General features: G+C 37.3%; 1 protein-coding gene and 2 long non-coding RNA genes across 15 annotated transcripts in view; 1 reads left to right on the top strand and 2 right to left on the bottom strand.

Moving 5' to 3' along the window:
- LOC129569175 (probable serine/threonine-protein kinase ndrD) overlaps positions 1–21,417 on the bottom strand; it is a 102,251-nt gene that overhangs the window by 49,584 nt on the left and 31,250 nt on the right. The window contains exons 1-3 of one of the 13 annotated variants that reach the window (XM_055447774.1): positions 18,825–18,856; positions 18,613–18,746; positions 18,394–18,501 (exon numbers count right to left, since the gene is read on the bottom strand). The exons of 7 other annotated variants lie outside the window; for them this stretch is intronic. In XM_055447774.1, coding sequence (XP_055303749.1) covers positions 18,394–18,486 — 93 coding nt within the window. In that variant the 5' untranslated portion in view covers positions 18,487–18,501; positions 18,613–18,746; positions 18,825–18,856. Of the gene's footprint in view, positions 1–4,828; positions 5,156–8,983; positions 10,102–18,393; positions 18,502–18,612; positions 18,747–18,824; positions 18,857–21,417 lie in introns of those variants that run through there. 5 more of the 13 variants (XM_055447776.1, XM_055447778.1, XM_055447777.1 and 2 more) reach the window with 5 other exon arrangements.
- Positions 5,112–8,977, bottom strand: LOC129569181 (uncharacterized). The gene is made up of 2 exons (XR_008688018.1): positions 8,594–8,977; positions 5,112–8,398 (listed from the first exon to the last, which is right to left on the bottom strand). It is a non-coding gene; the product is annotated as an uncharacterized LOC129569181 (long non-coding RNA).
- LOC129569182 (uncharacterized) lies at positions 11,558–12,957 on the top strand. The gene is made up of 3 exons (XR_008688019.1): positions 11,558–12,569; positions 12,677–12,742; positions 12,832–12,957. It is a non-coding gene; the product is annotated as an uncharacterized LOC129569182 (long non-coding RNA).

A 21,417-nucleotide genomic window follows, 5' to 3' on the forward strand; every position in this document is an offset into this window, starting at 1 on the left:
CTGTTTGAAAAACGAGTATTTGTGTTCTTGCAAGTGATAAGCTTGGATTTGACTACGCTGAATCTGCTCTTCTAGAAGAAGCGATCTAATCGAATGCAAAATTTCATCCAGGCAAACAGAGTGTGGGATAAAGAGACTGAGCGAAAGAATTGAAACAAAAACATGCAATACGCTTAATGATAGATAAATACTCTTTATGCAAACGGCCTCGAACGAAATCTCACAAAGCACACCATTTCTGGTCGGAATTAGAGAGATGGCATCGGTTGGATTTATGTTTTGTGTATCGTATTTGGAAGTGTGCAAAAGTGTGAGCAGAGTCAATCGAAAGTCATTTATTAATGCATCGAAAGCGAGATTGACTGATAAAGCCCAACGAAACACGAACATTATAGCAAACATCAGTGCAAAACGTCGAACCAATATTTCATAGATCTTGATAGTGTGCACAGGCACACTCATTCAGTGACTTTTTTTTGTAGCCGATCAAGCGGCACATCTATGGAAACCAGCTATTTTATGCATTAATATATGCATATCATCGATTAATAACCATTTCGGATCGCTGTAACCCGACGCTCCTTCGTTCGATTCGCAGTGTGTGAGCTACGCTCTCGCCGTTGTTTCGTTGTTCCTTTTGATTGATTGCCCCGTAGTCATTTTCGCTAATGACCATATCTGTGAACCTAAATAGCAGGTATTACAATAAATGTGCGTTCATATTAATAATCAATATCAAATTGCCGGTATTAATTTCGATCACGATGCTAGAAGATGAGCCGGCCTTTGATTAGCACATTGCGCGATCGTTGTAACAATGGTACGAACGAAGGAGAAAACAAAAAGCACACACAACATTTTGCCTACAGCATCGTCAAAGTAATTTACTCTCGGTGCAAAGGAAATAGTACAACGGATATTGTGGTGCATGCAACGCTCACGCAGGTGACGTCGATAATTGAAAAAAAAGACGAACGTCAAGTGCACATATGTAAATATCGATCATTTTCCCCGTTTGCATGCCACAAATTGAATCACCTTCCATTCATTGCATCGCTTCGTTCCCTCTCCGTCATCCAGAATTTGTATGGTTTCATAAATAGTATCATGCATTCGTGTCAACAGCGCAATAATGATGATTATTTTTCAATGGAATTTAATCAAAAACTTGATTCATTTTTTCCGCACAATTTCATTTCGTTCAATCGATTCTCTTGAAGAGCTATGGAATTCAATTTTTCTGCGAAAAAATGGCAGCTATTTGTAGTAGCCATACATGATCCAGCATGAATTTTAATTGTGGTCGAAAACCATTCGAAATTTTGCCATTTTCATGGGCAATATAACGAAAAAAATATCGCGTAAATTCCATTCAATATCATTTTTATTACGAACCAAACATAAAAGCTTTATTGGTTTCTAGAAACGCCATTATTAAATCAGTGGCTTTTCCAAACCGGACAAACCACTGATTAATACGTTTAGTTATTTGAATTTTTTTTTTATTGCAGCCTTCTTTGCTTTGTTATACATTGGTCAATGAAAAGAACTTAAAACTTAATGCGATTTTGATGTAATAAAATTATACAACAAATTTATTTATCAACAAATGCGTGAGCAATTTCGAAGATTCCAAACTAAAATGAAATTGTTACTGGGCTTTTGAGCTAATGAATTTGAAGATAAATGGCAACAATCCGAAAAGATGGATTTCTTTTTCCGTATCAAAAGCTAATCACATTTAATAATAAAGATGTATAATTATCGGCGGCATGAATATTTGAGTAGTTTGGAGTGAAAATGTAATACAGAAAAGTTGCGCGGAAAAATGTCAAATGAAAAGAGATAGCTTTATAGTTCACTATAGTTTACTATACAGTTAACTATAGTAGCTATCCCTTTTCCGCTCATTCATCATCGACATTTTTCGCTCCAAACTACTCGTTTATGATTAATTCACACATTCGGTTTGTTTGCGTTGAAGTAAAATGAAAAGATTTTATTGAGTTAAACAGATGAAGACTACAGCGAAAAACCACAGCAAAGCCTTCTTGATTTATGGGCACACAACACTTTGAAATAACTGAAATCCAGTCATTCGTTCTCGGTACCGCTTGAAATCGATCGTTTTGTACCGTGTTTTGTTCGGACAACTTGTTCTCGGAAAGGGTGTGTAAATTGAATTAGATGTGACCACCAATGAGCTCGAATAATTTCAAAATCGATCGAATGATTGATTCTCCTGCTGTCAAGAATTTCTCGATAAAATGTAAACTTGATCCAGCATAAACTTGAGACTTCAAAACAATAAAGGGGTTAATGTATGATTCACAGAAGCATATGACATCACTGCGTTGTGTGTCGTACACCGGTTTCAAGTTTCCGAATTGCCAGCGAACTAAAGCCAAGTCATGCATTGCATGCATTTTCTGCGAAATGTCATACTTCAAAAACTGAATTTATCGTCACATTAGCCGGTTGAATTACACACAACTGGCCGACCGCAACAGCGCAATGCACAAAAACCTTTGCGCGTAGTGTAAATTTTAATTTTTTATTCCACTACGAAGCAGGCTAACCGGCTACGACGGTTCGCATAGCGTAACGAGTGAACTTATTCTCAATGAAGTCAACCGCATCAAATTAGCATGAATTCGTAATAAACGCGCTGTATGTTTGATTCACGTCAACTCGATTCGTTCATTGAAATCGAATAAACGAGACGCAATCTCATTAAAGTTGTTGACTTTATGATGTGTACCTGCGGGAAAAAGCAGCGCACACTATGATCACATTCCGATTATGCAGTTAACAACCAATGCAAATATTCATTTTACACTGAGAAAATAATCCCGAAGCGGTACAGGCCACAGAGCAGAAAAAAATCCGATTAGACATACTTTGGAGCGAGACAGATGCTAAAATGGAACTGTTTTAACGCAAGACGTTTGCAATGACACACACACACACACAGAGAGAGAGAGAGAGAGAGAGAGAGAGAGAGAGAGAGAGAGAGAGAGAGAGAGAGAGAGAGAGAGAGAGTCGCGTTCGGTGCATTTTTTCTCTTGGATTACGATTTATGAGCAGCCATAAGCTCATGGTTCATTCTTATTAATTTTGTTTTTTTATTCGTTTGTGTCGGCATCGCTAAGATTTGTGGCCGTAAGCATTGCGGCGATTTTTTGATTAAATGCTCGTTCATTTTGGATCGACGATTATTTCATACCTCGTTAATAGATTGAACACGGTTTCTGTAAACATCGGAATGAGTCGAAGTCAATTATCTTCATTGGACCCCTTAAAAAGCATCACTTATCACATTTTTTTTCTATCCTCTCTCACTATCTTCAATTGGTCATTCTCACGCAAAGTGATCGATGCTGCTCGTGAACCAATCACCTCTAATAAAGTGGTTAGGTATGAAGTGACCATCAACTACCATTATTCAAAATGTGACGAAATTGAGTACTCGAATCATATATACTCAACACTCGAAAAATAAAAATGAGCTAACGACTGCGATGAGTGTGAATACATTTTCGGAGTCACTTGATACGTGCTGCACGCGTGAAGAGTATAAATGAGCTAACGATTATTTGCATGCACGGCGCCTCACTATCTTCAACAAAAAAAACCGTCAAAACATTCAAAAAAAATACAACACAAAAAATGGAAAGAAGATAGATTGGAAGCAAAGCAGGTAATAATACAAATACAAATTTCAAAAATGTTAACCCAGCAACACAAATGCTTAAAATGATGAATAAACACCTGAAATTGGACAGCACATCATTAATTTCGAATCATGTGGTTTGCTGTAATTAAAGGTGCCTTGTGTTTTTTGGCATTTCCTGAATTCTGACCATGGCTTTGCAAATGTAATCCATTTTGGTTGCGAACACAAAAAAACTCGCAGCATGAGCTGTTACGTGCGAATAGACCCATTTCAGCAATTTGATTGATGCCACGGGAAAAAGGACCACATTTCGAAATGAAATTCGCAACAAGCATGAATCCACAGCGTTTCGCGGTTCCAATGTAAATGTTGATTTTCAAGCATAAAAATGACGATTGACCATTTTTTTTGGAATTTCGATTGATGTACTTCCACTGAATAGATGGTTACAAGCGCTATTCACACATTGACTCTATGATGAAAGTCACGTCATGCAGTCAGTTACATTCGTATTACATTTCAAAAGCTTTTCCAACGACAATATGTATGGGATTCCGTGAGTGTCAACTGAATAAAATCGGCGGTGGCCAATGCACACAACAGGAGAATGTGTTGAAAATGTGTTGAAGCGTGAATGTGCTAAACGATGTTGATGTCGTATACGACTCACTGTAAATAATCATGACTGTCAACACCAATTACACTCGTGCGATTTGCGCGATAATCATTATTTATAAGCACCACGGTTTTCATTTGTCAAATTGCGAATGGAATGTGCCGAAAAAACTCGAATCTTGATCCCATAACTGTCAACGTGTCGTAGTCCATTCATACAATATATGTTCGGCTCGATTAACTCGGACGGCTGAGCGCGGGTGCGCGTTTGACCGAAATTTCCATCGTTATTTCCCTCTTGACGTGAGAGTGCAGGTTGGGAATTTATTACAATCGTATGTTATCACGTTGAGAATACCATAGATATAGTGCCACAATACATTTCAAATGTAAGTTATTTGACACATAGCAGTCAATGCCATCTCAATTCCAATTCATTGAATCATTGAATTTTTCGGCAACTTTTTTCAAACCAAAAAGTAAAAACACAACAACAAAATGTGGTTGATTAAATGAAAAATTGAATTCTTTTATTACCTTTTTGAGTGTGCTCGATAAACTGAATGATTGCGAATTGACGCGAATCATTGTTGATTGATTTTGCGGCGCAGCACACCGTTGATCAGACAAATCGATTTATTAGACCAGCTGCTGACTTATTTCGATTAAGTGGTATCTGCGGGTAATACACCCAATAAATCGATGGCTTTAATTTAATTTTCACCAGAGAATGACAGCGCACTTTTCACTTTTCACCACACTACGGCGACATTTTGGACGAACACTTTGATGAATTGGCTGGGCCTTTTCTCTCAATTGCTTTTTTTTTCTCTTTCACTTAACTTTTATTGATGACAACACGCACTGTGCGAAATAATATTTAAATAACAATGAGTAAACACGCAAATTTACCCCGCCCCGAAAAAAAAACGCACTCGATTCAGTGCATTAATTTAGGTTTCAGGTTGAAAGAGTTGTGTCACTTGTTGAACGAAGTACGAAGTGTGTCATATGTGTGGCAATAAAATAAAACAGCTCAAAAACCAGTCTCAATACTTTTAATGATACGAATGGCAATTAAAAGTTTGACTGTTGGAAATGTTTGTCTATGACTTTTAATCTTCGGTAACAGCTGAACAGCGTAAAAATTTCATAAAAATGACACTCGAAATGAAGAGGTTCAATAATAAAACAAATACTTTGAATATAATGTAAACAAAAAAAAAACGGAATGAAGACAGAGAGAGAGCGAAAAAACGATAATGATTTTCAAATAAATCACGATCATTTGAAGATATGTTTATTCATCCCAGTTAATACATCGGCAGCAATTCGTATTTTTAAAATGATTACGTCGTTTTCTAGCGTGATGTTCTTAAGAGGCGCGATCCCTACTGGAATTCACTTTGGCTATATATAAAAGCATTTCCAAATGGAGTGGATGTGAATGTTCTTTCTTTCTGATTTGACCATGGATGAAAAACAAAGTGTAGCACAGTTGCAGAACTCTCGGCCGGAGTAGGGAAATATGGTTAATACTTCATCAGCCAACGAAGTTTTTATGGCAAAATTTGAATATTAAAAATATTACACGTTTATTTTTAGGAGTCAAGTCAATGGAGGCTATGAATACTTTACGCTACTGCTGTTTGTTTGTTTATTCAGAGTGAAAAAGAAAAAGCGGTTGGAAGTACATGCACAGCAGATGCAATAAAAAAATGCTTTCTACGCACATTCTTTAGCCGTCTCAGCACAGCAGCTCTCGCGCTGTGCCTGTGTGACTCACTAGTGTCAGTGGAAATATTGAAATGAAAAGTGAAACATAAAAAAGTGCTTTTAATGAAGTTGAAATGCACTTTGTGTTTTGGTGTTTTGTCGTGATAACGCGAACAGCTCGTTCGGTTGCATGCCGCATCTCAAGTCGTAATTTGTAGTTTTAGTTAAGAATGGTTTAACGAACTGTGTGCATTGCATCGGATCGCATCGCTTATAGACACCACTACGATTTATTATCGCCGGAGGAAGTCGAAGTGCGGATTGAGTGTGAAGAACACGTTTTTTTTCTGTGTACTGCATAACAAAGTACATGCCTAGATTTGCCACTTCGTGCTGCTCTCAAACTAGTAGGATAATCGGACTGTATTTGCTAAAATAAAGAGGGAAGCTGCTGCAAAACGAATCGATGGAAAAATATCAGAGCCGTCAAACGATACTTAGAGCTTAGAGAGAGAGAGAAAAAAAGCTATTGTGACGAATGGCAAAGCCATTGTTATTGGACTTTCTCAGAATCACGTTCGAATGAGGCGATTCGTGCCCAATGATTTGTAAACAAACGAGAAAAATCGATCGCAAAGCATAAATTCTTCGTCGTTTTTCAGCATCGAAAGGGAAAAAAAAAGAAATAATTAGTTTTGATCGATTTATTTTTCATCGCATAAATACGCCCAGCTGTGAAATTGTAACATCATGACGGGGTCTTTCTAACGCCAATGCTGCTCCGGTGTATGGTAGCAGCGTGTTAAACAGCATCACAGTTTCGATCGCAAGCAGATAAAATAGCTGAAGAAAAATGTCAAATGTTGAATTGTCCTAAGGTGATACCAGTCTTTGGCCATTTATTAATATCACGATGATGAAATAACCAAAAGGAAGATAATGAACAGCGGCGACAACGACGACGTCAACCGACCAGATTCACATAACATTTGAGATTCAACAGCAAAACCAAATTCACAAGTTAATTTTTTTCCGTCTTTTTCGTTTTATTATACAAGGCAAACATCTCTTTGCAAGCAGAAAAAAAGACGAGAGAATTAACAAAGCTAAAACTCCACACACTCACACCAACAAAACTAATTGCGACGAAGACGGACGAGAGAATGAAAAAACGAGCACCATCCGAAGAAACGCGTTACCGCATTTTATTGTGTGAATTTTAATATGATTTCTGTTTGCTTCCTTTTGTCACAGAGCTACACAGACATGACAACGGCATGGCGGTGCCAATCAAAAAAAAATATATGGAAAAAAATGCTGGGCGCATTCATTGAAACAATAAGCTGCCACTGATGCTGATTACAGTTGATAAAAATGTCATCGAGCCTCTCGTTGTTTGTTGGATGTGTGTGCAAAATATTGGAATAAATAATTTTCCTCAGAGATAAAAACAAAAAAAAAAAACGGAAAAAAAATATCACCAGAAACGAAAACGAAGAGACCAACAGCGATTCGAGAGAGATTACGACTTCGTGGTCGGGAGATTTATTTTCGTATGAGATTTACATTTGTTATTTTTTCGGTTGTTGTCGTTGGCTGGTAAACAGACAGTGAGAGAAAATTGAAAAAAATATGCAATTTTTTCTCTCGTTTCAAAATACCGAAAAGGAAAAAAAACAGAATCCTCATTCGATTCGGAATTTTGGTTGAAATTCAATTTGTTTGTTCCATAGAGTAATCATTGTTTGGATATGAACTTTCTGGCATCATATTATTTAACCCTCTGCATTAATTTTACCCAGGGCTGGGAGTACTGGTACTTGGTTGATTTTTGGCCATAGATAATTTAAAAAAATATTCATAATCCTGGATTCCTCATGGTTAAGTCAGAAAATGCGATTGACATAAATCATAGAACAATCAAATCCATTGTTTAAAAGTATCAAAAATGTGTCTAATTTAGAGTTCGAATAATTTATTTTGTCAAATTTTTGTTTTTGCACACATTTTTGTTTATAACTTTAGAATCACACTACATAGACAAATATTGCCAAAGACAAAAATAAAGAGAGAACATTGACGAATAAAAATTCGTTTTGAATCAATGCGATCCGATGTACGGTTTACGTTCTACAGGCGTTCAAATATTGCCCGTCTAGAGGCGGTTGTATGCATTAGAGGGTTAAATGAGTCGCGTCTGTGTGGCGGTTCTAGAATTCACAATGTCGCATTAATTAGCATCACATTGTAAATGAATAAAATCGAACGACTCGAAACACATTGGTTCTCATCTGCATTTTTCTGTGTGTATGTCACGCGAGTTCTGTGCCGCTCTTTCTTATCGCTCATCTTCGGTATTCCAGTTTTGGCTGAGCGCTTTGGCTGCGGGCGCTGATATCGAGAGTCCGTTTTAGATGTTGGTTGATCGCAATAAGAGAAAGAGAAAGAGGCGCATAAATTATGGGCGGTCAATTGTCGATACGAATACGATAACAGCCATCAACAGTTAAAATAATGGACTGTAAAGCACCATCAACTCCAAAGTTCTTTGTCAAACCAAAACACTTTTGTGATATAACCGTGTACATTTTGCGTGTATACATTATGTTATTTAAGATAAGATTTTGATTGTTGTCATCATTATTTTCGTTGATTGTGAGAAAGTAAGTCGTTGCTTTTCATTTTAAACGACTTTGAAATGAATGTAAATGGGTAACTGTGCGCTTGTAATCGTTATTCACTTCGTTATATATGCGTCCGACAAATGTCTCTATCACCGACTGAACAATGAACTATATATTGCCACACACACACCGTTCAAATAAATCGAAAAACAAACACAAGCTCTTTTTTTTCAGGTAATCGCGATGAGTAATTGATTAGGCCGTCGATAAGATTTCGTTTTTCGTAAAAACAAATTTTATCAAATAATTTGTATCGCGGCTGTTGAAATCAACAAAACAAACAATTACCAACCCTAGCATTTGTGTGCGAATAACACGAAAACCATTACTTCTTTTTTTTTCTTTTCTTTCTTTTGCACTTCTGAGAAATCACATGACTAATAACCTCTTTTTCTTTGCATTTGGTTCGAGGGTGTTCATGGGTTCAAACCAATGGTTTTTGCCATTTCATTTGTGTGGCATTTGTTCGATTCAATCGTCTAAATCACTTTTCACGAATCGCTATAATTAAAGATGGCACAAAAACAGAACAAAACGCAAATGCGAACGCAACTAGAATAGATAGATGATTTACACATTAACACGGTGCCGAAAGAATGGGTCAAAACGATCCCATAACCGCACATAAAAACATCAGGATCACGTACAACGCGTCGTTATTTTCCATGCAGGGAAAAAAAATACACGAAATCGATGTGGCACATGGGTATGGTCACTTCGACGGTAGAAAAGCGACTAAATTGTGTTATGTGCCGTATGGATTGGCAGCAAAACTCTCGAATTCACAATCGTACATGTGTGGCAGAGAGCAGTTGTCTAAGCAGCGAGTGTGTATTATAATAAGAGAGTATGTATTATATTCACTCAGTGGCATACGAAAAAAGCGCTTCGGCGTTGAGTGTGCATTGCTTACTGCTGTTGCTGCTGCTGCTGTTATCTCTTATACTCTCGTTCGCACATGGAGTACGAAGCGCTAGCGCTTGTGTTAGAGAATATATTCCATCATGTGTATGTGCGGCGGACGATAATATGCGTCGTATGGATAGAGAGAAGAACGAAGAGACTTGCACCCAGCTCCAAAACTCAATACATTTCACCGTTTGCATTTTCCAAATGCGTTGAGTGCATTATTTCCGAGCACTTTGCTCGCTATTGAGTCATTGAAAAGTTGCCTTTTTTTTGGTAAATGATAGAAGAAGAAAGAAAAACTGACGCACACACACACACAACTAATGAAATGCGAGAGAATGAATTACTCATTGTTAAAAGTGAGTGTGAGCAGGCGAACGGAACGCATACAAAGTGCCTTGAAACGAATCCTGCGAATCCAATTTTCGGTTATACGTCACACAACCTACCAAACAAACTAATTTTCGGCTCGTGCTCAGTCAATAATAAAATAGTTTTTTTTTTCTTCTTTCCTTTCAAGTTTTCAGTGCCCAACGCAATAATGACAATGATAATAAAATGGTTTTTATGCATATCACTTAGACAATGTGATACGAAGGTACGTGGAAGGCACACATGTTCATGTTCATTTCATTTCTCTCTCTCTCTCTCTCTCTAATTCTCATTCTCGTTCACTTTGCGCCTCTTCTTTTTTTCCGATTTACGAACACCAAAAGTTCTGAAGCCATAAACACACGCAATCCAACATATGCAAAGAGTTAAAATTGAGTTACATGCTTAAAACAACATCACCGCCAGCCAACAGCAACAGCTGCACCGAAAAATATGCTCACTGCTTTATATTTTGGCATGTGTTCCAACTAATTTTCATATACGTATACTATATGTGACTAGGAATTACATGCACACTTATTTTATTGTAATATCCGCCGATTCGTTGAATCTCAGAAACTGTTGAGAAATTCTGTTATGCGTTAAACGCGATAAACAAGATGCACGGCATACCAATTGAGTATATATTCCGTTTGTGGGCGGATTTTTGTTCGTTTTTCTTTCTCTGTCTCTCTATGTTTCTCGTGCATTTTTTTTTTGCCTGCAAAATAATTCTTCTATTCAATTATAATAAAACATCGTTGGACTGTTCGTTTCTTTTGCACTAACATCCAACAGCACATATATTCTTGCTCTAAGCATAATTTTTTGGTATCCGGTTTGTGGCAATGAAAATCACATAAAAATCGGCAATTTATGCACCGACTTTTGTTTTTGTGGCAAACAGAGAATTGGCAAATCGACATATGTGTGTGATCATGCGTTGACAATCGACATTTGAAACGACGATATTCATATTTGAACGCTTCATTAATTACTAGTAGATGGAATGGATGCCAGTGAATCGACGTCTATGTCATTAGTTTATTTAATTCATTGGCAAATACGTTCCGAAAATGTATTCACTTTGATATTTGATGGAGACCGATATCGTGTCTCGTTTCGAGATGACACATTTGGAAAGGGTTCTCGAGCACTTGCACTAAAATTCGCATCAATAAAATATTCTGTGGCATCATGATTTGCAATCCGTTTTTGCACTCGCTACAAAATAATTCCATTCATTTCTTATTCATCGTGGTGATGAAAGACTTATGCTTCAGCAGGCAGCTCAGCTCATAAGCGCCTCTGTCTTCAATCGATTTTGCATATTTTGCATTTGATTTCCAATTGCTCCCAAGCGGATGGAAGATTAAATGCGACAGCCAAGAAATGGAGATGAAAAATTACAGAGCGAAGAAGAAACAAATTGTTTGGCAACTTTAGTCGAGTACGGTGAAGACGACGATGCGAGACCAGTTAATGGGAAGCACATTGGACAGACGAGCGCGCAATTGAATTGATATTGGAAATGGTTTTGTCGCTCAAACACCACATTCTCAGCATGGCTGCTGTTGCTGCTGCTGCTGCTGCTGCTGAATGCGAATGCATTTGGACAAAGTGTTTGTGAGAATGTCTATCTGGATTCAAGTCAAAGCAAACGACTACCAATCGAAAATTCTTTTTTTTTCTCTCTCAATTTTTTCCTCTATATCGTTGCGCCATTCATTCGTAAATAATTGTACGTAATGCTATTCGTTATTCGAATGTTGTCTTTTTTCCTCTATCGTCTCATTGTTTCTTCGTTGCAACTTTGAGCGCTCGAGCAAAATGTGTGAAATTCGAATAATGCAGAGTCTCATGGCACTTGAGATCCTGTTTCATTTTCGCTTGCATACACACACAGACACAGACCCAGACACAAACGCTCTTTGTTATCACAGTCATCAAAGTCTTTTGAGACAAACTATCCACATAATAAAAGTGAAACGTGACGAAAAGTGTATGGCTGTATGTGTATTTTGAGTTTCGATATTGCAACACAAAGTGCCATTTTATTGACGCACACTTTCGACAACTAATTCAATAAATTCAATAAATCTTATCAGCAGCACAAACCAAATCGAAATGCCCGAACGTTGGCGTACAGTTGTGTGTGTGTGCCTGTGCACACAATATGCAACATGGCAAATTTGCATTTTATGAATTTTTCACGCTTTATTGCAAATTTTATTTGAATATTTTATTAATTCCTTTTGATATTCAATTCGTCTTCTCAAAGAGACCGAAACAGCTTTTGTGGCCAAGATTATTTCTGTTTTATTGGAAACGATTTCAAATTTTTATTATCGTGTTGCTTTGGTCTTGTGTTGTGTCGAATCGCAGGTATTTAAAATGAAATCAAAATCGAATTCCAATGTTTTGTCTTCGGTTGTGTTTATCCCGCAGGCAGCCAGTCACTTTGAAGGATACGGAATTTATTTTGTAAGAATGCAAGTCACCACAGAGGCAAATCGCCATTGAATCTTTGTTTTCGAAACTGGCACCAGACCTATTTGTGTTATGTTTCAAAGGAGCGAAACTGTTGACCATTCAGAGTGAGCCGAACAAATGTGATTTATGTTGATTTTCCACTTGATTTGATTTTGCGACGAGTCAAGAAGTAAAATCACGATGTAAAATTACAACTTTCTTTGCAACACAGTCTTTATCACTCTGGAGGAAATTCAATTAATCTTTTCACCATTGAAACTACTGAACGCATCAATCGGTGTGTGGATATACATACAACACCATATTTTTCTATTTCTTGTACTTTTGCTAATCATCATTAATCATCTCGCTCTATGTTCGCATTAGTCTCTCTAATATCAGATGTCTGAAGATTCATATTGCTGTGGCATATTGCACGGATGGAATGACCAACATTTGGCAAGTAAAAGACGATTCCAGTGAAACAAAACAAAAGACGCATTCAATTTGCTTGTCTTCTGTGTTGACTAAAGCGTTTATCAATGTATTTAATTCGAAAGTAAACAAAATTGATGGATTTGCGTCGTGGGTCCAGGCAAACAGATCTTTTCATTTAATTAGTTTCTTGTTTTTTTTGTTTGAACACATTTGCGCGTAGAAAATTTACAACGAAACCCGTATTTGATTTCGTGATTGATAGAAAATGCCATAAAAGCTTTTTTGACTACAAGACATCAATCGCGACCTGTAAAAATCTGTGTTTTTTTCTAATCGTTAAAATCTATGTTTAGTTTGAAGACAAAAAATTCGGTATAGAATCGAGAAATATAACGAATTATCAACCGAAAAAGTGATCTCGGACAAAAGATGAAACCAGTTTCATTTTAGAGCGCTTTGATTTGTGTTTCGTTGATTCCAGCTGTGTTCTTGGGCAAACGACGAGCGTTAAGCCTGAATAAATTATATCGGGTCGCCGACTAATCATTTGAATCAGTTGTGGCTATCAGATCACCGATATGTGTTTCTTCTTTGTTGCTATGATTGGTTGCCCATTAAAAAATAATGTTTCATTTCATGCTGAAACTTCATTCTAATGAAGACTTTTTCCCATTCATTCGTATTACATTTTCTTGATTCTCATGTTTTCATTTTGCTCTGGTTATGTTCATTTCTCAATCGCATCATGGTTCAAATCGAGATGCAATGGTGCGTCGTTAAAGTGATTTCTCTAGTTGATGATTGCTTGACAGCGTTCTAAGGGGAAAATGATGATGATTATCGTTCATCAGATGTCACTTATTGATTTGATGTGATCACACTGCCTTATCATCAGAGGTGTTGCCGGTATTCATTTCTCATCGTTATTACTCAAAGGTGAAATGTTGTTCGGAATTACCATCGTAAAAAAAGCTACGTGAAATGCTGTAAAAAAAAAGTCGTAAATTGTTGCTAATCGAGACATTTGATCGCATGAAAATCTCCCATCGAAATTCCCTGAATCAAGTGTTGTTGTTTGCTTGTTGCATGTGCGATTCTGTGAACCAGCTCGTTTGCTCGCGAATGCATTATGCGGCGATCATGTGTGTTTGTGTATGTGCGCGCGTTTGATGACAGACAGTGATTAAAACATTCATCGATTACACTTAAACGATTCCACATTGTAATTATGCAATTACAAATTAGAATGGATAGTAAACAAAATGCTGTGGTGTGTGTAAAAGCGGCGTGCATTTTAAATGTACCCTGATGCAATGCGGAAAGATGCATTCGCCTAGTGTGTTCAATCTCATTCTATCAAAACTAGTGCAATTCATCATGAATTTCAAGAAAACAACAACAACAACAAAATTCGCAGCGATAAAAAGTGAAAAGATATTAACGACGACAGCAAACAGAATGTGTGCAGCAAAGGGGAGGCGGTAGATCGGCACGTTAAAAAAAAAGAATACAAATAAGATAGCCATTAAAAATTAAATGGTGGTCATTATCTGTGCGGCTGGCGTTGTTGTATCCCATGTTGAAGCAATTATAAAACGTGATTAATAAAATTTAAATTTAAATTGCCCACAAAACGAACAACATTTCGCATTGGAGAGCGGACAACAACAGCACAGAACATCGAATCCGATCGGAATGATGGAGTAATTTGTCAGGTTTACAGGTACAACGAGCTTTTGTTTTGTTGAAATCAAGCTACTGCACATATCGCTGGATTCGAATGCGCCACACGCATACGCACACATGAACGATTAGCATGAAAGTGGCCAGCCGTCGAAATCAATGACTACAAGATAAAGCGATCGAAACGCTAAACTAAATGAGCGGCAGTCTTTTAACCGAACCGCATAGTCCTGATGCTGGCAAGAAACGCAGCATGCATTTTTTTCCAGTGTCTGAACGAGACACAGATACAGAACAGAGTAAGAGGGAGAGAGAGAGTGAAAGAAAAATGCGAACCTGTAATAAAATCGATTCGCTGATTTTCTCGGCGATATGCACGGTACAGTGAATGCATAACAAGCCACCCAAGTGGCCACGCCATCAGCCATAAAACCGAACACTTTGTCCGATTCTGTCGTACGAAGACTTGTTGCTCTCATTTGGTGCTTGCCAATAAGATTTCCGTATGCGCTTCGTTTGCGTAAATTGGCAGTACGAACATTTTCAGGATTTTAAATCATAAACCATTTTTTTTGGAGTATCAGACACCCGAAGTTCAGTTTTTGTCGTGTCATACATTCCATTCGGTTAATTGAGTCATTTCTCGAATGTGTCATGAGCCAAAAAGACAGTGTGTGGTTTTATGCTTTGTTATGTGCGGAACGTAGAAATTAGCACGCATTTTTTTTTGTGCAGGTCATTTAAAGCCCGGGCATTATTGAATTATACAAAATATTCTCGCCTTTTTATACGAACTACACACGCTACATGAATATAATTTATCTAGATATTTATTATAATACAAAGATATCATCGGGCCCGCACGTGCTATTAGACAGCACTCTCTTCCTTTAATATGCGTGCGGCTTTCTGCTACACACAAACGAATCGATTGTACCAAGAAACTTCTATCATTCTTGTTGGCTCTTTTTCCTTCGGTCGTTCAGCCATTTGGTTGATTTGGGTGTGTGCTTACGAATTGTGTTTAGAAACGAATTCTTCGCACTTATAAAATAAACAGACAAACAGCGCTCGAGAGAAGAGAAAAATGAACGTTGTTAGTATTACGAAATAGAAAACCGATTGAAATCGTTTGGTTTGCTATTTACTTGCGAATTCTGTTGGTTCTGTTTAAAATTTTACTTGAGTTGAATATGGTTATTTTGATTACATTTGAATGCTAACCAAAAAGTTGCTGTGTGGCTTGCTGTCTCTCCCTGTCTCTCTCATAAATAAATAAGCTACGCGTTTTTCTTCTTTCGCAAAATGAATACGCAAAAAATTTTGTTGGCCAATTTAGCTTGACTCACAATTTTTTTTTTCGCTTTCATGCCTAGATCCGAATTTTTTTTTTTCGCTTTCATGCCTAGATCCGACAGCACAACATCTGTTTTACGGCGCACGAATTTTGTGCAGTAATTCATCTTACTTTTAGAATTTTCGAGGTAATTTCGCATACATTTATTGACACATGACGTTGGCAAACGAGCTCACTTTTCCAAATACTGTGTGTGCCCAAAGTATATACGCGATTTTTGTGCGTTCTGAACATTTTAATCGTTCCGTTTTGCATGAACAAACTTTTTCATGTTGAAAATGTATTACTTTTTCGCGGACAAGAATAGACGTGAATGGTGAACGAGATAAAAGTCAATTTGAAAGCACTTGCTGCGACAGTTTTTTATAGCGCAAATTTACGAATCTGTTTGATTCTTCCTCTGGTTTTGTTAATATGAAGGTGGTACTTTTAGTGCGAATTCTTTGGTTTATTTTTTTTCTCTCGAATCATTCGTTTTTATTGAGATTTTCTACGAAATTACAATTTGCTACGAACTGGTAAAGACTGAACTCAAGTGAATCTATCAACGGAGCCTATATTTAGCTCGATACGCGTCAGAATTTTTGGGGCTTTGTTTTTATGATCAACCACACAGTTAAAATTGGATGTGGCGCCGAATATGCATTATCTCAAATTACGTACAACAAAGCACTGTTTCTTCTTCATTTTCTTCTTCATTTTCTTTTTGGTGTGCATAACAAAGTGCAATAATAAGTTTTAGCGGCGATTTCGAAACATCCACAAGGAAATAACGATTATGGCGAGTTTTTTTCTGCCATGTTCTGTTCTGATCTGAAATGAGAACAATGAGCAATATCACGATTCCTTGCATTGCACAATTCCAATATACGTTGTGCGTACGCCGCGTTCTTTATCGTCGTCGTTGGTCCGACTTGAAAACAATGAGCTCATTTTATGCTTAACATTAAAATGCTTTGCCGAACCAAAAGTAAAGTCGAGTTATAAATGAGAAAAAAGGCCAACCAGCGTCGTTGTCGTCGTCATCGTCGGCAGCTATGGATTATACCCATGGCGCGAACGGTTTTTTTTTTTGGAACATCATGCACAAAACGGCAAACATAAGCAAACCATAAAATGCAAAACAATAACAAATATGTGTGTTTGACTTTTAACGCAATAAGCGCACAATAATAATAAGTAATAATTGTTTTCGTTGTCGTCAGTTATTCGTAGTATTTTTCATTCATACAATTCGTAGCGTGTATGTGGGATTGTGAGCAATGGCCATTTCGCAAGCTCATCGAATCTTGAAAGCTACCCATTGGCGGTTGCAGTGCAAAACAGTTGGCCGAGAATGTGTTGGGAATTAATTGTTTTGCGAATGGCACAAACATACATGCACACACACACTCCCTGAATCGGAGAAGAACTTCTCTCAGCAAAACAATCAACTTTAAACAGTAGCACAAGTCATGAAGAAGGCATTTTTTGTGCGTCACCATCAAGAAAATAGCCGACGTGGTTGTGGTTTCTATTATTGTTTGTCTGTTTTTTTTTTTCACTTCTTGGCTTTGCTTTTGCATGTTGCATAAACTTTGGCTCGTATTTTTTGGTATTTAGGCGGTGTCGACGACGTCTTGCAAATGCTCATCTTCTGCCGAGATGAATTACGAAAATTCTTTTGCTTACATTATGCAAAACAATATGCAAATGAATTTCTTAGACCAAGTGAATTGTTGTTGTTGTTTGTGACATCATGTCACTGCGTTCCACGTTGATTCGACTTTTCAGGTCATTTTCTCGTTGCTGCTGCTGCTGCTGCAGTGACTTCGTTGGTCGAAGTTGAAGCTTTTCCACTACCACTGTGCAGAACGTACACACGCACACAGCTGGATGAATCAAAATGCTTTTTGCGACTCGGCACATAACAATTACACCGATTTAAATCGTGTTGTTCAACATTTTGATATGCATCTATTCGCACTCGTGCAAAAGCAATTACATCGGGCGCGGTTCGCATATTAAATTCTTTTTGGTTGAAATCATATTTTCGAATCGAAAACTCTAGTTCGGCCGACGTCGCGTGGCAAATCCAAGCAAATTCTCGAAACTATTTTTTAAAATTGATTGGCATAAACTTAGTGGCTAATGGAGCACACATCGAAGCTCTGTAATACAGAGTCTGTATCCAAGGAATTAGAATCGAATGTTTATGTTACCCGCCATAAATAATGTTTCTGAGTTCATGGACCGAATTTATTTACTGATACGAAACACTCTAATCTCGGTTTGACCGGCTCTATTCTATACAAATTCTTGCAAATGAATTCCAAACTCGAGTACAGTAAGGTGCTAAAATGTTCCGTCAGCCGACGCGTCGAGAGAGCGAGAACGGGAGAGACGAAGTCGGACGATGTGGAAGTTTTAATTGAAAAGGGACTTCTTTATCGAACGGTTCGTATCTAAGAGGTAATAATTACTACGTTTACATTTATACTTAGCACTATTCCATTATGAATGGTACGGTTGTCGGGCGGTGGCCGAAATCGTAAATCATCTCGAAGGTATAAAACTGATGCCATAACATTTACACTCACCTGAAAATAAATAAATAATTTCATTCGTATTAATCAAATTGTGTGTGTGTGTGTTGCCCAAATGGATTGCCGAAATGATTGTCGGTTCTTTAATTGAAATTTATTACTAACTCGAAGGTATATTTCGCAAATTGGAAAAGATCATTGAGGTGCTGTGAATGTGTGTGACAAGTGGTTTTGATTAAATCAACGCCGCAATTGAATTTGGCGTGATTGCAAGCGAACTTTTATTATTCTGCATGTTACTAAATAAAAAAAAAGTTTAAAGCGTATATTTTATTCGATCATAAAAGAGAGCATTTATTTGATTTCATTACGCTCACATTTTGACTACAGTCACTTCATTATAATCTATAGACTACTTTTATACGCCATATGCTTCGCAGTTTTCTCCATTGCGACGGCTCTGTTTTTTTGTTGATTTTCTTAGCTTTTTTTCTTTGCCTTTCGTCTGTTTACTTTCAGATACACATATATAAATAAAATGTGTTTTGCGCTTGTTCTCTTTCTTTTGACGTGTCCCACATTGTGTGGTATCGTATGCATAAATTTAGACCCCGAACACATCATCAATGCAAATACATATAAATTTAAGTATAATATATCGACGATATAAATTTGCGCCGAATATATGAACAAAATATAACCGCTATTGCTATCACGACGACCAACGATAATGTAACCTAGGCATCAACTGATGAGCAACACGACCGAAAAAAAAACCAGTTTGCAATTGTGGCGGTGGTTTAGCTTTAGCTTGTTCTTCATTCCGCTTTATTTTTTATTTTTTTCGTGTGATCATCGCTTTAGTTCATTTATGTCATTGTAAATTCAATTTGAATGTCGTGGAACACACAACATAAATTTGCATTGTACGGCGCTCACAAACGTATGTTCGCTCTCTTGAGGTTCACACACAGAAGAGAGAGAGAGGAGAAAAAAAACGAAACGACGAAAAATCGAAGCCAACAATAAATCGATATCGCGCACAGCGGAAGTTCACGAACAAAAAATAGAAATCAATACCAAGGCAAAAACCAAAAACATATATGTATATTCAAACCCAATTCAACGCCGCCGCCAACAACAACAATAATTGAATATAATAATTTAGTATTCAATTGTCGTAGCTCAGTAAACGAAATGATGATTGTTTCAGATAGAAGAGAGAGAGAGAGAGGAGAGAGAAAGAGAGAGAGAGAGAGAGAAAACGCAGAGCGTTTGTTTACATCGGTTCGTATTGGCAAACACGAAACGATTGTATCTCAACATGCGTCACTCAAAATTCGTACGCGTATCTTTTCATATCGTATACGATATTTTTCGATGAATGACGATTAGCACCTTTTTTGGTGCTGGTTTAATAGCGTGATGTAATTTCATTGCCTTTTTGTCACTCATCCATCGATCGTGCACAAAGCGCACGACTTTTGTTCTCGGGAAATACTTGACTTTGTGACGAAAAATGGATTACAATTTCAAATGGCCTATGGAATTTGAATGCCAGAAAAATCGAGCACAAAAATAGCAACAACGAAGCTCGTATTTCATTTTTCAAATGTTCGCATGCCAAAAATCCTGTTGGAATTCAAACATTTGAAATTCAATATTCAAATTCAAAACCATGTTACAATTCAAATGGTTTCATTGGCCTAAAAATTCCAATTAAAATCCATACCCGTGCTGTCCACTGCCCTTTAAAATTCAATTGAATTTAATTAGAAATTAATTCAGCAGAGCGCTGAACTTGAAATTAGTATTCAATAGCACACAATAAATAGAGGAAGCGTCAGAGCGCGCAACACCGAAATGAAGAAAGTGTCGCAGCAGCGCAGCTGAAAGTTTTTCAATGGAACGAATCTAATAGAAAACGCCATAATTTATGCAAAACACCGAAAAACATCGAGATATCCATCGCCTAGAGTATTTCAAGTCTGAATGGAATTGCTGTGGCGCGTGCCACACATGTGTTGTTATTAATTGATGCCGAGCGCTCGATTTGCCGCAAAACCAAACAAACACAATGCCGCGATGCACTTTTGGAAAAACAATGTCACTTTGTAAAGCGAAACGTTTTCGATGCGATGCGCCGTCGTCGTCTATTTTTTTTCGCCGTTCTCGTGGCATTCTAAAATAAATAAACTCAATTAAAATGCACTTGCGACTTCCAAATGCTTCAACAACACGATTTTGCATGCACACATGCTGGATGAAGTCATATGCAAATGCATGCATTAAAATAGTTGTTGGCTCTTTGTGTGTCTTATAAAATTGTTGCAATTTGTTGCATTGAATATTTTAAATAATGGTGTGTCGGCAAATGACGTGAATACCATGGAACCAACTAAACGTTTGTCGTTTCGATGCAATACGATAATGGGGAAAAAAAACCAACTACGACATACACAAATTGCTACTAAAAGCGTTACTTTTGATTCATTTGCATAATTTTACACGCTTTCAAGCATACTTCAAACTAATTACGTCACTGTTGCTTGCATTTGTTGAGTCGTTTTCTTCTCGTTCAGTAGCAGACTATGGTTAAACGTAGCTATTTGGGTTCGTTAGTGGTTTTGGTGGTATTAATTTTGTCAATTAAAAAAGAGCGATTAAAATCGTTGTTAGCGAATTATGAGCATTAAACGTTCATTCAAGGTGTAAGATTACATACAAATGTGTAGTTTATTTTTCAATGGTGGTTATAGAGTTTGCCATTAAATCGAACCAGAAAAATCAATCAGAAAGTCATTGAGACAGTCTGCGTGCTTGAGTTGTGGTTCAAGAATCTCGATTACGCCAAAAACGTTGTAATCAATTTTGCTTTTCTCAGCATGATTAAACTCTAAATAATCGGCGATAGTCACAGTGCATCTCAAGAAGTGTTTCTATGAGAAGAAAACAAAATGAAGTGCTCCA

The sequence above is a fragment of the Sitodiplosis mosellana genome, unplaced genomic scaffold (genome assembly GCF_009176505.1).
Source record: "Sitodiplosis mosellana isolate CC-2019 unplaced genomic scaffold, AAFC_SMos_1.0 Smas_scaffold_30, whole genome shotgun sequence".
Taxonomy (NCBI): Eukaryota; Metazoa; Arthropoda; class Insecta; order Diptera; family Cecidomyiidae; genus Sitodiplosis; species Sitodiplosis mosellana.